We start from the raw sequence: 21,811 nt of genomic DNA, 5'->3' as shown, positions 1-21,811 counted from the left end.
TAGAATATTTTTGCATCTAACTGAAGGACAGCTGAAGCTCTTGCATAAGAAAGGAAATTGAAATGTTATATCATTTAGGTCAGTTTTAAATGCAGACCAAACTGGTGTAGTGATTATTAATTTATTAACCTGCTGTCTGCTTCTTAGCATGTATGAATATGGCATTGGTCCAGATAGTTTTAAGTGGCCAGATGCCTATCTTCTGTCTCAGCTGACTCCCACATCTTTTTGGCAAACTCAACAAAGGGACGAGAAACAGAAGGGGTCAGGGAATGGTGCTTCCTTCTAACCCTCAGTTATGGGGTATTTTCAAGGCAAAATATTCCCTTTCCGTTAATCTGTCTTGTATAACATACTATTTAAGATAACTTACTATCCATTAAATGTTGTCAGATTAAAGATCTTGTGAAAGTGTCTTTAGGAGGTCTAATAGGGAGACCAAGATGGCAGAGTAGATAAACACTATACATGCTTCCTTCCATGAACACATTAAAATTACAACTAAATTATAGAACAAGAAACCTGGAAAACCATCTGAAGTCTGGCTGAACAGAAGTTTTACAACTAAGGATGTAAAGAAGAAGCCATGTTGAGACGGGCAGGGACAGAGGCAGAAACACGAAACGGGCTGGTCCGAAACCTCCGTGTGGCAGATAAAATTTTGGAGGGATACCTTGACTACACAGGTTCCCCCCAGAGGAGCAAAGGGCCCCAGCTGTACTGCAGGCGGTGCCAGGAAGAGGATCCCCCACAACATCTGGCTGTGAAAAACAGTGGAGGTTCCAACCATCCCGGCGGGACGAGAAGCAGCGAGAAACCCAGACGTCCTCTTTAAACGGTTGGCACACAGACTCACTCACAGGCACTCACCTTGGGCAGAGGAACGGTGTCTCGGGGTGAGGGGGCCATCAGAGGCATACAGGGAACAACGAGGTGTGTGGCCTCTGGCGGGGGCCTCGAGGACAGTCACCATTTTCCTTGTAAGGGGTCTTTTTCCCATGCAGCTGGCAGGCGGCTACCATTTTTAATATGTTGAGCCCTCCCCCTACATTTAGGGCTAAATCTGAATCTCCATTTGTTCCACCATGCTGACTCACTGGGACCCGGTTCCACCCAACTCCCCCAATGCCAAAGACACTTCATCCATGAGCAGCCAGCCTCACGCGCCTTACACTCTTTCCGGAAAAACTATCCGAGTCCATGGGCCCCAGGCAGGCAAAGACTGGCTTCCGTGTGCTCTGAGACTTTTGCTGAGTCAATCCAGGCTCAGCACTGGCACCAAAGCAGAATCTACATTGACCTGGTGACCACAACTCTTCCCACTCTAGTGATTCCCTGAGACCCTGCCTCACCCCACTTGCATACCACATGAGGCTTTGTCAGTGGCTGAGCCTTAAGGGAGCTGACATGTGGCAGCAGGACTCAGGGTGTCCTGGCTTTTTGCAGAGCTACCCCAGGCCTCGTACTGGTGGCAGACATCCTCGGTTCACAGCATGCCTCTAGGTTTAGCACAGGCAGCGAACAACTGCAGATTGCTTTGTAGCTCCTACTACGTAGTCCCCAGCTGGTCACAGGCAGTGGGTGACCTGGGCTGGCACTGGAGCCCCTCCCAAGAGACCCCAGAACCAATATGCCTGGAGGTTGGCTTCAGACCACAGCAGAAGACTGCCCAATTAGCCCCTCAAGCAGCATACACAGAGGGCAGTCTCAATAAGCACCAGAGCCCACTGGGGCAAATCCCACTCAGTGGGGTAAGCCCCTGCACAGCAGCCTATAAGCTGTGGATGTGGCCAAACCCCACAGCCACTCAGCCTGATGGTCAGTCCCACCTACTGACATGCCAGTAGCAGTCAAGGCTCAACTATAAAAGGAGCGCACATAAAACGGACACAAGGGACAGTCCTGGAGCACCTGGAACAGGTGGCTAGAGAAAACTGCCAGGGCTCCACAGGGCATCCACTACCTAAGGCCACCCTGCCAAGACTAGGAGACATAGCAGATCTACCTAATAACACAGAAACAAGTACAGGGCAGCAGCCACAATAAGGAAACAAAGAAATGTGTCCCACATGAAAGAGCAGGAGAAACTCCAGAAAAAGAACTAAACACAATAGAAGCAAGGTTTGCTTTTATGAAGTAAAATGGTTTCTATGCAGTAAAATGATTTTATTTTACGAAGTAAAGTAAGTACTTATTTTTCTGCCCTTAAAACTCTGTTTGAAGTGCGTTCTGATTGGTGGCCTATCGTTAGGTATCTCTAGTTGACCTTGTGATGTCTTTGATCATACCGTGTATAATTCTTAAGTTTCACACCAATTTCTCTCTTTCATATTATCCTATCTCAGAAATTCTCCATAATGTTAATTTTTTTCCTACTATACACACGTACAGCTAAATACAGTCTTTGGTAATAAAATAGAATTTGAACATGTTCATGTAATTGCTTAATAAAAGTAAGTATTAATTAAGAAAACTAAGTATGTCTTACCTGTGGTTATCTTGAAAAACGATTCGGAGCTTTCCAGAAACCGGTGACCTTTTACAGTTATGACTCATGATTTGAATACATCGAAGCTGGTGGGTTGAAGTACTTGCTTTTGTTCTTCATCTCTCCCGACATCCTTGGTCTCTGCCATCTGATATTGCTGGTCCTTCTATTGCTCTGCCTTCTGGTTTTGGCTCAGCCACGTGATTTGCTTTGGCCAGTGGGATGCTAGCAGACGTGATCCAAACAGAGGCGTAAAATGCCCATGAAAGGTCGGGCTTTGTCATCTCTGTGTCTGCCATCACCCTGAGAAGGACGTGTTTGTTCTGTAGCTTGTTGGTCCAAGGAGGAGGACAGACAAGGGCAGCAGACCAGACCCAACCTGCAGCAGCGTGACGCCAAGGCTAGAGCAGGTCAACAAACACAGACACAGGAGAAAGCATCAAGGATTATTTTAAGACAATGGGTTTCAGGGAAATAGCTAATAATACAAAAACTAAGGAAATGATATTTCAAATAGAAAATCATTAATGTTCATCAAAACTCTAGGAACCCGCATTGATTCCTCAGATCCACTCATCCCTTCCACTCAATCCATCAGCTGCTGTACCTCCACTTTTCTCCATCTCCATTGCCACTACTCCCGGTACTTCGTGCCTAGACTCCTCCAGTGGCCGTCTCCCTGGTCTTGTCAGGACCGTTGTGCCTCGTCCCAAAGCAGCTGAGGTACCAGCTCATGTTAGTTCCCAAGCTTGGAACCTGCCCATGGCTTCCCACTACCTTTGCCTAAAATCGAAGCTTGCGTTGTCCCGCACGCACCTGCCTAGCCTTTGATCTCAGCTTGTACTGCTTTCATCCTTGTCACTGCTCTCCACCTTCACTGCCCTTATTATATTCTGAAATAGGTCAAGTTCTGGCCAGCAGGTTTTTGTATGGCTACTTGGCTCTAGTATCACTTAGGTGTAGCAGCTTTACTGTCACCTCCTCAGACTCCACTGAGTCTTCAGAAGTCTCCCCACCCGGTCATTTTCTTAAATCACATCATCTCATTTTGTTTTCTTTATTTCTTAATTTTCAGTGTCTTTCATGACCTGGAATCATGTTTTGCATTTGTTTTTGCCTTCCTGCCTGCTTACTGAACTGAGCACAGTGCTTTGTATCTCTAGGGCTTCGAGTATAGTAGAGACTCAGTAACTATTTCTTGAATTAATCTATGATTGTATTTTAATTTAAAACATAATTTGTCAGATTGACAATTTGTGTTTTATTAGTTAAAATTCATATTCACTTCCAAACGAGAAAATACTTTTGTAGCTTAAATCTCCTTTAATATGTTTGTTAAATTGCTACTTTGGAGACAGAAGCAGTTTGCAAACCCATGGACTTCACAGGATTTGAAATGGAAAAACCAATGGCACCAAAGGGGAAGAGATGGTTGCAGAAAAGAAAATTTGTGGAGGATATGATAGATTAGATCTGTCCTACCCCCAAAGTGTTTCAGTTATACAGGAAAGGAAATAAAGTAGGAAAACAATCGCACACGTACCTACTCATTTTGCCACATTTGCTTTAAATCTGGCTTTTCTGTTTTGTTTTAAAGAAGAAGAATCCACATTGGAAGCCCCTAGGTATTCCTTCCTAATTCTGACCTACTCACATCCCATAGGTGACCCCTCCTATGAATTTATATCTATGTTGTTTGGTGTATGCCGTTTGACTACATAGGGAGACACGTATGTTTACCACACATAATTGTGATGTGCTCCAGTTTTGTACATTTTTTAATTCCCTATCTGGGGTTCTCAAACTTTTTTATTCTAAGTCTTATTTGCACTTTTAAAAAAATTATTTAGGACCTCAAAGAACTTTTGTTTATGTGAGTTGTATCTATCAATATTTGCTTACTTGAAATTCAAACTGATAAATTTAAAAAATATGTATTAATATATTTAATAAATCTATTATATGTTAGCATAAATAAAATTTTAATGAAAGAGTAACTATATTGTCCAAAACAACAACAATGAAACACTTAAAAGTGGCATTGTTTTACATTTTCTGCAAACCTTTTTAATATTAGCCTTAATAAAAGACAGATGGATTATGGCATCTGCTTCTGCATGCAGCCCTGGAAAACTACACTATAATCTTGAGAGAAAAGAAGAGTGAAAAAGACAAATAACCTCTTAGTTTTATTGTGACCCTGAAAGGGTCCAGAGTGTTGGACACTCCCAGGGATCCCCGGAACACACTTTGAAAACCACCGCTCTGTATGAATGGTATTACTATATGGCTAGCGCTATCCTGCAACATTTTCTGAGTTAACATTTTTTTTTATGTTTATCCATGTTATTTGTGGATCTACGTGATTCTCTTTACTATACAGTACACAGTCATTCTTTATGCTATAATTCATTTGTTGTTGTTATGTTGATACTCATTTAAGATATATTCAGCATTTTAACTTCACAACAGTGTTGCTAAGAACCTGTTTTGGTACCCTCTAGTCATATTCTAGGTGTAATGAAGAGTAATTTCAAGTTGCATACTTAGAAGTGAAATTTTGGATCACGGGGTATGCATATTCATCTTCAACTCTGAAACAGAACCAAACTACCCTTTAAAATTCTATCAGCTTATACTCTTGTAGTAGTAGCATGTGCTTGGATTTCCATGACTACCAGGTCACCAACACACCTGCTCTACTGTTTTGTAAAATGAATGCAAAATGGTATCTTCTTATTTTAAATTTCTCTGATTCTTTGACTTGTCATTTTGCTTGTGAATTTGTTTTGAAATGTAAAAAGTGAATACAGTCAAACACATCAATATTCTGTATGATTTCCTTTATGATTTGGCCTTTTTGGGTATTAATATTTAAAAACGTGTTTTCTACCTGATTGTTCTAGCACCATTAGTTGAATGGCTCATCTTTCACTATTGATTAGTAATACGACCACAGTGAGAGACGCACGCACATACACACACGTACACATACACGCATTATTTCTGAGTTCTCTCTCCCACTCTGGTTTATTCACTCATTCATTGACTTATTAAATATTCGTATACATTGGATACAAGGAGTGCAGCAGGTGTCATTGCTAATACTGGGATATATCAGTAAAGAAAAGTGGCAGATGTCATCTGTGTTTATTGAGCTTACATTGTGAGGGTTGGGTTGGGTGGTTGGTAGAAAAACTCAGTTAGGAAGACACTATGTAGCATATCACCTGGCAGTAAGTGCTATGTGGAAAATCAACGCAGAGTAAGGAGGACAGGTGTGCGGTGCTGGGTAGGTCAGGGCAGAGGGGTTGCTATTTATACAGGGGACATTAGGGTGCTCCGAAGGAAGTCTCCAACGAGCATTCCAGTCCTGCAGTGGAAGTGGACAGTATGATCCACGCAAAACAAGGGGGAGCCTGTGTGGCTTTAACAGTGAGCAAGGGGGTGAGTAGTAGGAGTCAGGTCGGGAAGTAATGAGGAGCCGTACAATGTGTGGACTTGGAGGCTGTTAAGGACATGCATTTTCATTTTTACTTTGAGAACACTGGAAGCCATTGTCTTTTAAATAGTAGCACCACCTGACTTACAATTTTCAAGGCTTGTGTTGAGACCTGTAATGGTGAAGGTGGAAGCAAGGAAACCAGGAAGTGGCTAGTGCAGCAATCCAGGTGAGAGACTTGGTGCTTGGACCCGGGTGAAGTGGTGGATGGAGGTAGTGAGAAGTGTTGTTACCTGATTTTTTTCCTGCCCTTTTTCTGTCTAATAATTTTTGACTGTATGTCAGACAGTGTGTAAATAATTGCAGAGTTCCAGATAATGTCTTTCATCAGAGAAGGTTTTTCCTTTCCTCAGTTGGGCAGCGATGGTGAGGAGCTGAGGCAAGCAGGGATCAAGCTGGGCCAGTGGCTCCTTTGTAGTCTTGGTAAGACTGTCGGTTTATTTCTGTTACTTTGGTGTAGTTCTTCTAAGCTTTTAATGGACAGTTCCAAAAACACTGTTGATAATTTGTTTCTTCCCCGACAAATATTTATATTTAGCTCTTTACTTCCTGCCCTTTGTAGCTTCAAATTCTCTAACCAATCTCTTGAAGGTGATGGCTTTTGTGTTTGAAGCAAGCACCCTTTCTTTAGCAGAATTTTGTCTCCAACTTACAGATGGGAGACTTCATGCTGGATTTTAGACTCACTTGGCCTAGTTCCCCAACATTTAAAAACACAGCTGGAATTTAGCAAATGTACCTTATGGAAAAGCAACCTCTAGTTTGGGACACACACACACACACACACACACACCCACCCACCCAGGATGGGCCAAGCCTGATTCTCAGTCCATACCTAAAATCAGTATGTGCCTCTCAAATCAGCAAATGACTTCTGAGAAGAAAGCAGCAGGTGCTTTTTTTTTTGCTTATTTTGGAAGAACACCCACCCTCTGGAATTCTAATTCATCTTGTTCTCTTGCTTCAGCAGCCCTCTCATGTCTTTAAAAATATAAATTTTGTAATTTATCCATTTTTTCTAGTTGTTGCAGTGGGAGTTTTGGGCTGCTGCCACCTACTACATTTTATCTGGCAGTGGAAGTCCCAATGAAGACGATTTCTCTTGTTCTGTACTGTTTTATTTGATTTCTACCTTTGCTTATTAAATAACTTCTTTTTAAATCAATTTTATGCCTTCTTTTATTTCTCTGAACATCACTAATACATTTCCTTTAAATTCTTTGGGTAGTTTTATAAATTACTGTCATTTGAATATGAATACATATTCTGATTGTTGAGTTTGCTGCTTTCTTTGTGAGCATTATGAGTTTATCTTTTTTATCCACTCGCCTTTTTGGATGCCCATCACCTTTTGTACCTTTTTGTTCTCCCTGCTCTAATTGCTACTATTACCTCCACACTCTTCACCCTCAGTGTGGTCTCCAATGGCGGCTAATAATTAAGATACGCAGTTCTTACTCCAAAGTGATACTATCAATTTTGTAGATTAAGTCACCGAGTCATGATCTTTTTTGGTTCAATTCCTGTCTCCCTTGAGGCTGGCTTTGTGTCCTTCTTGATGCTTCTTAAAATCCATCGTCTACAGCACTTTTTGTCCTTTCTTTCAGTATTTCATAGGGAGAGCCCCCGCTCCAGCCCCTAGTTGGAGACAGTGAGTCCTGTTGCTGGAGGCCGGAGAACTTGCAGTCCCTTTTACTTCCCCAGGCTGCTGTCGCCTACTGGGGTTTTTTGACGAATTACGGTTTTAGGCTCAGTGACAGTATCATGCTTCATTTCTGTTTCTTATACTTTAAAATGGTTATATTTCCATTTTGACTGGTTATATTTTTCTTTTTGTTTACTTATTCCATATTTCTCTGCAATATTTCAGAATGGGGAAGACAGTTCATGAAAGCATGGTACTACAACATCTTGGTCAAAAGTTCAGAAATTCTCACCTCCATTTTGGCCAAACTTCTGACCTTATTTAATTATAAATCATACTTACTAGATTATAAAAAAAAATTAATACATAATATTTGATTCCTGATTGGAGATAGTGATTTTTTTCTTTACTCCGTTTCATACACTTTAATGTATTAGATGGGTAATTTTGTTCCTAAGGAAAGAAAAATAGGGAAACAACCTAAGTATCCATAGAGAGTTGAATGGATAAAGAAATTGAGATATATGTATACAATGGAATACTACTCACCCACAAAAAGAAGGAAATCCTGCCATTTGTGACATATATGGACCTAGAGGGTATTATGCTAAGTGAAATAATTTAGACAAAAAAAGACAAATATCGTTTAATCTCATGCATATGTGGAATCTGAAATAAACACATAGAAACAGAGATTAGGTTTATGGTTGCTTTGATGTTAAATTTCAACCAGATAGTGGTGAGATTTCAGACTCTAGAATTCAAAGTGGGTAATCTGTTAATGTTACGTATAATTTAATTATAAAAGTTCCTTAAATATCTAGGAAGATAATGAATTAAAAAATAATTGATACTAAATTGAAAAGCCTTAATTCTAAGGATATTTTTGGGGTGTCAATAACCATTCATAATTCTGCATGGTGTATAATGTCGTAACTGAAAAGAATGAAACACATGGGAGCAATCTTTACATATTGAAAAGGAACACTGATATATCACAAAAAATAAACTACAGATCCCAATTTAGTGAATTCAGGAGCTAAATAATTTAACCCATGACATTAATCATATGATAATTTCAGCAAAATTATTAGGAACACCTACCATCTACTAATTTTCCAGAATTTCAGTTTTGAGACAAGGGACTTTTAGTACAGAATATGTAGCAAACAAATATAAATGTTTAATACTCTCAGGAAAGTAAAATTTGAAAAGTAGCATATTCACTTAGAAGACCCTAAAATATATCATTTTGTTTCTTCTATGAAAATGTTTTCAGATAACTTAAATGCTAAAAAATTAGCCACTTGCCTGATTTAGTCAGGTTATGCTAAGAACTTTTCTTGTTTAAATATATCTTATATGTCACTTTTTTATATTTTCAGAAGCAGTTTAGCATAATAATTAAGAAGAACTCTGAAACATATCAAATTCTATTCCCACTTCTGCCACTTACTTCTTGCTTCACTTTGCAAGCTGCTTAATCTGTGAAATGGAAATAATGGTATCTATGTTAGAGGATTGTTGTGAGGGATAAACAGGTAAGTCCATAGAGATCACTTAGCATAGTGCTTCATATGTAGTAAGCACTCAGGAAATGTTAGAATTGTGTTTATTTACCAATTTTATATTTTAAATGCTTGGTTTCCTAAAGAGAAAATAAATTAGCTTACATTATACATATATTTGATTTAGAAGACAAATGCATTATAGTTTGCTAACTAATCCTCTACCATCAGAAAGCCAAACTGCTTTAACGTATCTAACAGTTCATTCATTTTCAGACCTGTATTTTGGTGTCTGATTTTTGAGTATTTTGTACTTCAGAATTTTGGCTTGTTACTATCTTCTGGAAGCAAAGCAACTTGAATTAATATACTATTTTCAAGTAGATGGGAATCAGTAATTTTGATTGCTCTTGCTTTGAAGGTTTATGCATAAAATTGCTGTAAACATTCATGTACAGATTTTTGCATAGCCATACATTTTCAGTTCACTTAGGTAAACACCTAGAAGTGGGATTGCTTGTCATATAGTACATTTAACTTTTTAATTTATATTTATTTTTTAATTAGTTTCAGGTATACAAAACAATGTAATAGACATTTACACCCCTCACAAAGTGGTAACCCCCCCGCCGTCTTCTACCCCCTCTAACATCGTATATAGCTGCTACAATACCACTATCTTCACTATGCTCTATTCCACATCCCATTGCTGTATGTTCGTGTGTATAGTTGACATTCAATATTATTCTATTTCAGCTTCAGATGTATAGCACAGTGGTCAGGCATCTACACAGTCTATGAAGTGATCCCCGTTAAGTCCAGTGCCCATCTGGCACCCTACATAATCTTTACAACATTATTGATTATATTCCTCATACTGTATTTCATATCCCCGTGACTATATCATGACTACTAATTTGTACTTTCTAATCCCTTCAACCTTCTCCCCCATTCCCACCCCCTTCCCATCTAATAGGTTGGTGCAAAAATAACTGCGGTTTAAAAGGTTAAAAATAACTGCAAAAACCACAGTAACTTTTGCACCAACCTAACAGGAACCATCAGTTTCTTCTCTGTAGCTCTGAGTCTTTCTGTTTAGTTTGCTCATTTATTCTGTTCTTTACATTCCATATATAAGTGAGATCATATGGTATTTGTCTTTTTCAGTCTATTTCACTTTGCATAATATTCTCTAGGTTCATCCATGTTGTTGCAAATGGTAAGATTTCATTCTTTTTTTATGGCCGAGTAATACTCCATTGTATAAATGTACCACAGTTTCTTTATCCAATTGTCTATCAATGGGCATTTCAGTTGTTTTCATATCTTGGCTATTGTGAATAGCACTGCAATAAACATAGGCGTGTATATATTTTTTCGAATTAGTGTTTTGGATTCCTTTGGATAAATACTCAGACGTGGACCTGCTGGGTCATAAGGTAGTTCCGTTTTCAATTTTTTGAGTTATTTCCATACTATTTTCCATAGTGGCTGCACCAATCTGCAATCCCACGAACAGTGTACGGAGGTTCCCTTTTCTCCACATCCTCGCCAGCACTTGTTGTTTGTTGATTTATTGATGATAGCCATTCTGACAGGAGTGAGGTGGTATCTCATTGTGGTTTTTATTTGCATTTCTCTAATGATTACTGATGTTGAGCATTTTTTCATGTCATTTAGACATCTGTATGTCTTCTTTAGAGAAATGTCTCTTCATGTCCTCTGCCCATTTTTTAATTGGGTTGTTTGTTTTTTTGGTGTTGAGTTGTATGAGTTTTTTTAAAATAAATTTTGGCTATTAACCCCTTATCAGATGTATCATTGACAAATATCTTCTCCCATTCAGTAGGCTGCCTTTTCGTTTCATTGATGGTTTCCTTTGCTGTGAAAAAACTTTTTAGTTTGATGTAGTCCCACACGTTTATTTTTTCTTTTGCTTCCCTTGCCCAGGGGGGTATATATCAGTAAAAATATTACTAAGGGTAATGTCTGCGAATTCACTTCCTATATTTTCTTCTAGGAGTTTTATGGTTTTGGGTCTTATATTTAAGTCCAGTTTGAATTTGTTCTTGTATGTGGCATAAAAAGGTGGTCCAGTTTCTTTTCTTTTTTTTTTTTTTTGCATGTATCTGTCCAGTTTTCCCAGCACCATTTATTAAATAGACTGTCTTTACCCCAGTGTAAATTCTTGCTTCCATTGTCATAGATTAAATGACCATACAGGCATGGTTGTATTTCTGGGCTCTCTATTCTATTCCACTGATCTGTGTGTCTGTTTTTATGCCAATAACCACACTGTTTTGATTACTGTTGCCTTGTATGATTTGATGTTAGGTAATGTGATAGCTCCCCTTTGTTCTTATTTCTCAAGATTTACCGTGGCAATTCGGTGTCTTTTATGGTTCCATATAAATTTTAGGAGTATTTGTTCTAGTTCTGTGAAAAATGTCATTGGTAGTTTGATAGGGATTGCACTGAATCTATGTATTGCCTTAGGTAGTATGGACATTTTAACTATATTAATTCTTCCTATCCATGGTATATGTTTCCATTTATTTGTATCTACTTTAATTTCTCTCTTCAATGTCTTATACTTTTCTGAGTACAGGTCTTTTACTTCCTTGGTGAAATTTATTCCTAAGTATTTCATTGTTTTTGAAGCAATTGTAAATGGGATTGTTTTCTTAATTTCTCCTTCTGATAGTTTATTATTGGTGTATACAAATGCAACTGATTTCTGAATATTAATTTCATACCCTGCTACTTTACTAAATTCACTTATCAGTTCTAATAGTTCTATGGTGGAATCTTTAGGGTTCTCTGTATGTAGCATCATGCATATAATGACAATTTTACTTCCTCCTTTCCAATTTGTATGCCTTTTTCTTGTCTGATTGCTGTGGCTAAAACTTCCAGTACTATGTTGAATGAAAGTGGTGACAGTGGGCATCTTTATCTTGTTCCTGATCTTAAGGGGAATGCTTTTAGCTTTTCCCCATAGAGTATGATGTTAGCTGTGGGTTTATCATATATGGCCTTTATAATGTTGAGGTATGATCCCTCTATTCCCACTTTGCTAAGAGTTTTTTTCATAAAGGGATGTTGAATTTTGTCCAATCTTTTTTCTGCATCTGTTGATATGACCATATGATTTTTATTTTTCATTTTTAATATGAACATTTTAAACATTTTAACATTTCATTGTTAATATGGTGTATCACATTAATTGATTTGCGGATAGTGAATCAACCTTGCATACCGGGAATGAATCCCACTTGATTGTGGTGTATGATTTTTTTAATGTATTGCTGGATTTGGTTTGCTAATATTTTGTTGAGGATTTTTGCTTCTATGTTCATTAGGGATATCAGACTATAGTTTTCTTTTTTTTGTAATGTCTTTTTCTGGTTTGGGAATCAGGGTAATAGTGGCCTCGTAAAATGAGCTTGGGAGCCTTCCCTCCTTTTGGACTTTTTGGAATAGTTTGAGGAGAATAGGTGACAATTCTTTTTTGAATATTTGGTAAAACTCACTTGTGAAGCCATCTGTTCCAGGACTTTTGTTTGTTTGGAGCTTGTTGATTACTGATTCAATTTCGTTGGTAGTAATCGGTCTGTTCAGATTTTCTGTTTCTTCTTGATTCAGCCTTGGAAGATTGTATGCTTCTAGGAATTTATCCATTTCTTCCAGATTGTCTAATTTGTTGGCATATAGTTGCTCACAGTATTTTCTTAAAATTTTTAGTATTTCTGTGGTATATGGTGTCACTTCTCCTCTTTCATTTCTATTTTATTAATTTGGGTCCTCACTCTCTCTTTTTCCTGATGAATCTGGCTAAAGGTTTGTCAATTATGTTTATCTTTTCAAAGAACCAGCTCTTGGTTTCATTGATCTTTTGTTTTTTTGGTCTCTATTTCATTTATTTCCTCTCTGATCTTTATTATTCCCTTTCTTGTACTCCCTTTGGACTTATTTTGCTGTTCTTTTTCTAGTTCCCTTAGCGTAAAGATAGACTGTTGCATTGAGATTTTCCTTGTTTCTTTAGGTAGGCCTCCACTTCTATGAATTTCCCTCTTAGGACTGCTTTTGCTGCATCCCATAGATTTTGGGTCAATTTCACTTTTTAGGAGAGTGCAAAACTTTTCCAAAGTGGCTGTACCATTTGGAAATGGCTGTATCGTTGCTCTGCATCAGTGCCAGCACTTGGTATTTTCAGGGTTTCATTTACTTCAGCAGTTCTAATAGGTGTCTAGTGGTATCTTCCTGTGGTTTTAATTTGCATTTCCCTAATGAGTTAATTACATGATGAGAGAAGGGAAGCACATACCAGGCAGAGGAAACTGTAAAGGAAAAGGTCCTTGTATGATTGTATCTAATAAAGAAGAATACTGTGGCTGGAGTAACATTTTGAAAAGGGTACCCTTGCTGCTGTACGAACTCTGGAAGGGAGTGCTGGGAGGCATGGAGTTATTATGGTGGCCCAGGTGAAAGAGATGATGTTAGTTGGGATTAGGGTGATGCTGTTACAGACTGCGGTGGGCTGGAGAAATTTCTTTTTATAAAGAAATTTGATAGGACAAAATAAATTGGATCTTGGTTGCTGTGAGGTTAAAAGATTAAGAAGAGAGTTGTAGAAGAATTATCTCTAAATTTCTGGCATTCTTAACTGCATGGATTATGTCCTCTTCGTTATTGTATGTTTCAGCACCTTACTCAGCACATGGCACACATTAAGGAAATATTTGTTGAAAATGAATAAGCATTGTTTTAGTTATGAAAAAGTTATATTCAACTGTAATATAAATTATGTGAGTAGGAAGTATATTCAGTGGAATTAAACCCAGTAATTTATTCTTTACATTGAAATTTGAAGATACATCTAATGGGCCCTAGACTATAGTTTATCTTTGTGCAATCTTTCCAAATAAAATTTGTGTGACAAGCTGGTATACAGTAGTCATTTTGTGAGAGACATGATGATAAAACACTTCTATAGAATCTTTGATATTTTTCGTCTTACTAAAGTGGTCCTCAAATTTGTGTTTCCCCCTTTGAAACACAGTTTAGCATTTTTATACACAATGCAAGCTTTTTATCAATTCAAAAAATTAGGAAGAGAATATTGAAATCTAGTTTCCTCAAGTTCCTACTGCCCTTCTCCCTAATTATATTGAACTGCTAATACACACACACTCATACACTTTATTGTGGTAAATGTTATTGGAACTGTGAACTATTTTGGAGCCGTATTCTCCTTAAAGTAAGGAATTGAAACCCGTCCAATATTTTTATTCTAAACACTTAATTCATGTCCTAGAACAGATTTATAACTAGTAATACTAATGTCTGGCCAATAAATGTTAACATCACAGCCAACAACACTCCCACCGCTTGTATGGGTGTGTTTTCCAGGTGTGTCCTGCTGCCTCTTTTGGGAATGAAGCCTCCCCAGCAAAGCCTGTACCTGCTTGTGGACTCGGTTGATGAAGGCTGCAGCATCACAGACGGTGAACAGACATCCACCAGCTTATCTGGGACTGTGGCAGAGCTGTTAGCTGGTCACCATGAGTTCTTTCCCCCGTGGCTACTGCTTCTCTGTTCTGCCCGAAAACAGAGCAAGGCTGTTACTAAAATGTTTACCGGTAAGCATAACTACTTCCTGCCATCCTCAAATGGTTTTCCTTGAATAAGTGTCTTTATTTCTTAGACGAGGGTATGCCATTGAGAATCTGGTTTTGCTTCTGCTCCTTCTAGCAGCTATTCTCAACTATACCTTTTTAAAGTTGTATTAAAAATAAGCCATAGAATGTTTTAAGATCCTTTAACATTACCTTTTCCTACTTCCTGACTAAAGGTTAGGAGCATTTCATGCCACGTCAGCAGCTGTGTATCTGTAGGGATGCACCCATTATGCCGTGCGGTATTTCTTCTAACTAGACTGAGCATCTTGAGAGCAGTGAATGTGCCTTTTGAAAAGTCACTAGCAGTTACCACGACGTTTTTCCTGGTGTGAAAGGAGAGACAGGGTCAATGGCCTTTTGGGATACCGCTGGAAATACTCATATATCCTTTTTTTAAAACCTTGTCTGATGTGTGAGAAAACAATCTATATGATGTGAAAGACTACATGATCAGTTATTTTTTTTCTATTTTTACTTTTTGTTTCTGACTTGACTGTTTTACTTTCTTACTATCACAATAAAGTTGTGGTTACTCCTGATAGATTAGGTAAAGCATTCTTTGTGCTTTGGGAAATAAAAGGAGTGTAAAACAAGGACCATTCACAGACTTTCTAGCGTAATTAGAGAGAAAATAATTAAGTTATTGGTTAAGTAGCCATGTCACTTTTAAGGAGTTCTATACATTCAGTTCTATACAATTGACAGTATGCTGAAACCTTGTTAATTTGATAAAATGATTTCCTATAACCATCTTTACGCCCTCTGTCAGGCTGTCTCTTTTAGATTTCCTTGCTACTGATGGCAGCACTTTGAGTTTCCATGTATAGTATCCATTTTTGTTTTTGATAAAAATTTAGTTAATGAAAGTTTGGGGATTAAAATAACAATAGCTAATACTTATGTAGTACATATTAGTATGTCAGGCACAGATAAAGTTGAAGCCCCTTTTGGTCTGTCATCTCGATTCCTTTCTGACCTTCAGTAGAGGCAACCAGTATCATTAGTTTATTTCATATCCTTTCAAGTAATATTTACATTCTGTGTATTTTTATAGTTTAAATTAATGAAACACTGCACATCCCATCTGAGCTCTTTCCATTCATCGCCTGTGTGACCTTAAGCAACTACATATACTGTCGGTACCTCAGTTTCCTCATAAAATGGGGGTTGTACTTTCTTATTCACTTTCCTTATAGGATTTTTGTGAAGTTAAATGACAAATTACATGTGTAGCACTTAGAATACGCCTAATACATTGTCAGTGCTTCATAAATGTATCGCTGCTGTTATTTTTATCATACCCCCTTTTCTTAAAAACATTACTTTGGAGCCCTATGCCTATGACTGCTTATAAACACAGCTTATTGGCTTTTTTCACTGCTGTATACTACTCCTTTCCATGAAGAAATCTCTAGCTTATTTTCCATCGTCCTATTCATGGATATACTTGTAAAAATGTCCCGTGAACAGCTTGTGCACAGCTTCACGTACACACGTGCTAAAGGTTTACATTATAAACCTGGACACGGGGTTGCTGGGTTATGGAGTGTGTACATTTTGAAATTCAGTTCATTTTGCCTAATTGGTATCCACTGTGCTTGAAATAATTTGTACTCTTACCAACATACAAGATTTTACTTTTCTCTGCACTCTTCATCAGTTCGTGATTTTCAAATCTGCTTTTTTCAGCTTTAGGGTCTTGTGCTTGATGCCCCCTCTGGCTGGACCACTGATCCCCTGAACTTCCTATGGTCTTACATCTCTGCTCAAATGTCAGTTTCACACTGGCGTCTTCGATGTTTTTCTATTTCTGTCTTTGCCTCCTCAGCTACTTAATCACATGCTGTCATTCTTTATATCTTGTGTTATTTTCTTCATATGTCTAATGACTACTTAAAATTTGTTTATATTTTTATATTTGTTTACTTATTTGTCTGCCTCCTCCACTAGGGTATAGTCTCGGTAAGAATAGGAAGTTTCCTTGTCTTGTCCACTGCTCTATCTTCCCAGCATCTAGAACAGCTTGGAACAAAGCTGTCATTTAGTTACGTGCAAATAAATGCATTTGCAGTTTCTTTGAACCATGTCTTAGCAAAAAAAGCAGTGAACTAAGAAGGAATCAGAAGGAACTGTATGGTCAGATTCTCTTACTCTATTCCTTCTCCTGAAATCTTGCTAATTATTAAAAATTCTGGGCTATATAAAAGCATTTGACCATACGATAGATTTGGAATTTGGGGGTAAACATTGAAGAATATTACTAAAGTTGTTAATACATATTACCAAATTGCTTTCTAGAAAGGTATATATTGCATTATATTTCTACTTGAGAGTGTTGGGTTCTCTGAACCTCCACAGTATTGAATTATATCTTTTTAAAAACTATTTGCAAATTTGGTATGTAAAAATATGGTATCACTATTTACACTTCTTTACTATTGAATTCTTTCCCTCCATGCTTATTTTATCAGTTTGTCTGGGTTTTTTTCTATGATTTTTTATTTTCTCACCTTTACATATGTTTCCTTCAGGAAGTTAGTGGTATTCGTATTGATTATTAACAGGGCTTTTATTTCATAGTCTTTTATTTTTTACAACTATTTCCTTAAGCTTTTAAAAATTGTAATAAAGTAGTCCCACCAATTTCACTTTCTGCAGTTTCAGTTACCCACGGTAAACTGTGGTCCAAAAATATTAAGTGAAAAATTTTAGAAATAAACAATTCATGAGTTTTAAGTTGTGAGCCGTTCTAAGTAGCGGGATGCACTCTCCCACCATCGCACTCCATCCTGCCCAGGATGTGAATCATCCCTTTGTCCAGCTTATCCATGCTGTATCCACTACCTGCCCATTAGGCACTTAGTAACTTCTTGGGTATCAGAGCGACTGTCGTCGTATTGGATTGTTTGCATTCAAGTAACCCTTACAGTAGCCTAACGCTACGTCACAATGCCTACGTCATTCACCTCACTTCATCTTACAAGTAGGCACTGTATCATCTCACATCATCACAGGAAGAAAGGTGAGTGCAGTACAGTGAGACATTTTGAGAGAGACCACATTCACATAACTTATTATGTTGATATGATTGTTCTATTTTATTAGTTATGTTGATAATCTTTCTATGCCTAATTTATAAATTAAAGTTTATCATAGGTATGTATGTGTAGGAAAAAATGTCGTATATAGGGTTCAGTACTATCCGTGGTTTCGGGCATCTACTGGGGGTCTTGGAACTTATCCCCTGTGGATAAGGGGAGAGGTATTGTAATTCTTTTGAAGCCTGTTACATGTAATCTAATGTATCGTCTTTACCAGGATAATTTACCAAACCACAAATCTACTTTCAGCACTGTTTATTGACTCCTTTTACCATTAGTTGGTGATGCCTCTTTTATCGTACATTATGTTTAGGTATGGGTGCAGATGTCAGTGTGTTATTGATGTATTTCTAAACAGTCGGCATTTTTGTACAAATGCCATATTGGTTTAATATTTTTAATTTTCTGGTACAGTTACTTCTTAGATCTCTTTGCCATCAATGTCATTATTCTAAATGATATATTTTTACTTTATTCCTCTCGATTGAGTTTAATAGCATATTTTTTTAAATTATAATTATCAGTTATATAAACCAAAGAAAAATAATTTAATTTGGTTTAAATTTTTATTTTAACTTAGGAAGAATTTGACATTTAAAATATGCTTTCTTTCCATCTATGAACATAACTTATTTTTTTCATTTATTCAGCTTTTTACTTAGATTTTTCAGTTTTTCTTATAAATGTCCTGCACATCCCTTCCTATTTTTTAATAATGTTTTCAGTTGAAATATATGGGTTTTGAATTAAGACCTATGCATTCAAAATTAAAACTGGCAGGTGCATGACCACAGGGCAGTAACATTAAGATTTTTACTGTCTAAATGAGTTCACCTACTCATATTAGAGCATGTAACATTTTGGAAAGAGAATTTCTCTTTCCTCATTTATATACTATACTGAAGAGTAGCACTTTTATTAACGGTTTGAGATTATTTTAATGAAAATCTATTTGGCACTTTAAGCAGAATTTTTTATACTATAAATGCAGGTATTATCATAAGCTAATAGCTATCAACACTTGTTACGGGACTGAAAGAACAGCCCGTTTTAAAGATTTTTGAAGATTTTTATACATATTTATTTAATCTGATTATAAAATAGTACATGCTCCATATAAATAATGTTTTAAATGACAACATACTCAAATAGTACATCATTCAGAGATAAAGTAATAATTTCACACTTTGGGTTAAATTTAGTATATGTTATCCTACCTCGTTGAGATCATACTTTATATCCATTCAAATTCCTGCTTTGTTAATTTAAAATTTATAAGCTGTTCAGTGTCATTGTATTGTCTTTTAAATATAACTATTTTAATGGATACATAGTTTATTAGTATATCAATATGCCAGGATTCATTTATCTTTCTTATTCTTGGGCTTTTAGGTTTCATTTTTCTATTCTCCATCCCCACAGGTTCTTCAGGATAATAAATAATTGCAGTGAGCATCAGTTTATAAATACGGCACAGGTTCTATCATTCTATCATTCTACTGTCACCAGCACTGAGTAGTCTCATATTCTGAGAAATGTCTTAAGTAAGAATACAAAAAATGCTGCAACAGAGAAGTAGTCTGACATTTTTGTAAATCATGTCTTTATTCCCCTAAAATTTGGGGGCATTTGTCAGACTTACAATTTTTTAAAAAGCGTTTTGATGGCAGTGCATTAAATTGTGCATGTTCATAACAAGGGACATATATGATGGTCAGAAGTTGCAATATAAAAAAAGTTATTTTCAGTAACTTTAACTCAAGATACTCAAATTGTTGATTAACAGATATTCTTGGTTCTATATGAATGAACAGATAACTATCATTAATGATGAACACTAAGTTAACTGATTCTAAATTCATATTACTAAGTATCTTTAGATTTGGGAGAGTTTTATTTTTTAATTGCAAACATTTTATATCTATACTTTATGAAATTTCTCTGCTTTCTTTTAGAATCAATCCCATTTCTACTCTCTAACCCTCACTCCGCTATGAAGCACTTGCATTTTCTTTCACAACTTTTTATGCCCATTTCTATCTTAATGAAAAGAGCAAACTTCAAAGTCAAAACAATCAGAATCCTGTATCTGTGATTTACCAGCTGCACTTCTTTGGGCAATTCACCCAAAGACCTTTCTGAGCTTTGGCTTCTTCATTTTTATAAGTAGGGAAACTTACCTCATAGGCTTGACATCAAAAGGAGTTGGTATGATACGTACTTGAAGTGCTGCTTTAAAACTAGTTGACTCTAAAAAATTGTTGATCTCTTTTATTTTTTTTCTCAGGAACTGAGTTTCTTACTGTGGATGTGTAACTTAGACTCTAGCCTAATTATTAAGTTGGTGCAAAAGTAATTGCGGTTTTTGCAATTTTTAACCTTTTAAACCGCAATTACTTTTGCACCAACTTAATTTCTCATTTCAATCGTGGTATCTTAAGTGGGTTTAAATTATAGATATTTATTCATAATAGGTAATATGGTCTTTCATGTAAATTAATCAGTCTCTACAAGATCACTTTGGAAACTTTAGAATCCTGTATAATGTAAGATAGTTATTATTTTTTAAAATGCTTACTAGCAGCCTGCCAATTATTTTAATGAATTTATAAAGCCAAGAGCAAATGAATCCACAAAAAATGATTTGGAGGCAGGCAACCTCATGGCATTGGTAAATGTAGTTTGTTCTAAATTTCTAGGCATGTTTTAAACTCTTTAGATCAAGAGTGTCTTTTTTCATAATTAAAATTTATCTTTTGAAATTATTTCTGTTGAAAATAATTATGTATAATTAATCAATTGTATGTATGTATGTGTATATATATACATATATATATACACATACATATATTTACATATATATAATTACAGATTCCATTTTTTTCTATAGATTTAGAGTTTTTCAACTCTTTTCTGTTATTTCTTCATGTGTCATTATCGGTAGGTTGTGTTTTCAGTAAATTTATCTATTTCATGTAAGCACTTCACGCTTAGTATCACAAAACTGAATTTATCAGCTTTCTCTCCAAACCTGTTATTTATCCTTCAGTGATCTCTTTTTCCATCCTGTTCGATCAAGCCAGAAATTATTGTGAACTTTGTCTCCTCCTCTCTTTCCTTTTCCTTACTTGCTAAGCCGTATGCAATCTGGCTCTTACTAATAATTCCCAAATTCGTATTTTATTTTTATCTTTGTTGCTGTGGTCATTCAGGCCCTTTAGTAATTCTTATCTGGACTTGTTCACAGCCTCTTTAAAAGGTAGCTTCTAGTTTTGACTCACTCCAACTCTCCCTCTTTTGTGATTTTAGAATAAGTAGTCTTTCAAAATGCAAATCTGGTCAACATTCCTCACTGACTTTTCATCACAAAAGTCTTATCTACCTGACATGTAGTAGGTAGGTGACATAAAAGAGTATTTTACTCAGTCTTAATTAACCATCACTAATCTTTGCTGAATTTCTAGATTTATGTCTCCTATGAAAGTTCATTCACTCAGCAGTTTTTTCTTCTGTAAGATGAATACACACTTGTGTAATAAATTTGTGTCTATAAATCAGGATATCATCACCCTTCAGAAAATGAAATTATGGTTCCCTTTAAAAAACCTGAAAGTGAATTTCATATAGCTATAACTAATACGTTTTTCTGTTGGTTTGAAATTTACTAAGTTGCTTTATTTTTACAGTGCTGAAGTTTTGTTAGCATAATTTGACCAAGTTGAATCTTAAGGTTCAAACTATTTATTGATAGTCTTACATTTAATTATATTAATTTGCTAACATGTAAAATAATGTTATTTAAAGGCACTGAAGGTGATATTCTAATTAGATATAAATATTCAATACCCTAATTAAAGCTAGTGTACATTTAGTTATATGGATGGAA

At 36.4% G+C, this 21,811-nt stretch overlaps 1 protein-coding gene across 1 annotated transcript in view; it reads left to right on the top strand.

Annotated features, from left to right (window-relative positions):
- ANKRD50 (ankyrin repeat domain containing 50) overlaps positions 1 to 21,811 on the top strand; it is a 36,709-nt gene that overhangs the window by 6,305 nt on the left and 8,593 nt on the right. Inside the window, exon 3 of the mRNA XM_033134830.1 lies at positions 14,556 to 14,785. Coding sequence (XP_032990721.1) covers positions 14,556 to 14,785 — 230 coding nt within the window. The remainder of the gene's footprint in view (positions 1 to 14,555; positions 14,786 to 21,811) is intronic.

Source organism: Rhinolophus ferrumequinum, chromosome 18 (assembly GCF_004115265.2).
Source record: "Rhinolophus ferrumequinum isolate MPI-CBG mRhiFer1 chromosome 18, mRhiFer1_v1.p, whole genome shotgun sequence".
Classification (NCBI taxonomy): Eukaryota; Metazoa; Chordata; class Mammalia; order Chiroptera; family Rhinolophidae; genus Rhinolophus; species Rhinolophus ferrumequinum.
The sequence above is the reverse complement of the archived record's forward strand: the minus strand, read 5'-3'. Positions and strand labels throughout refer to the sequence as shown.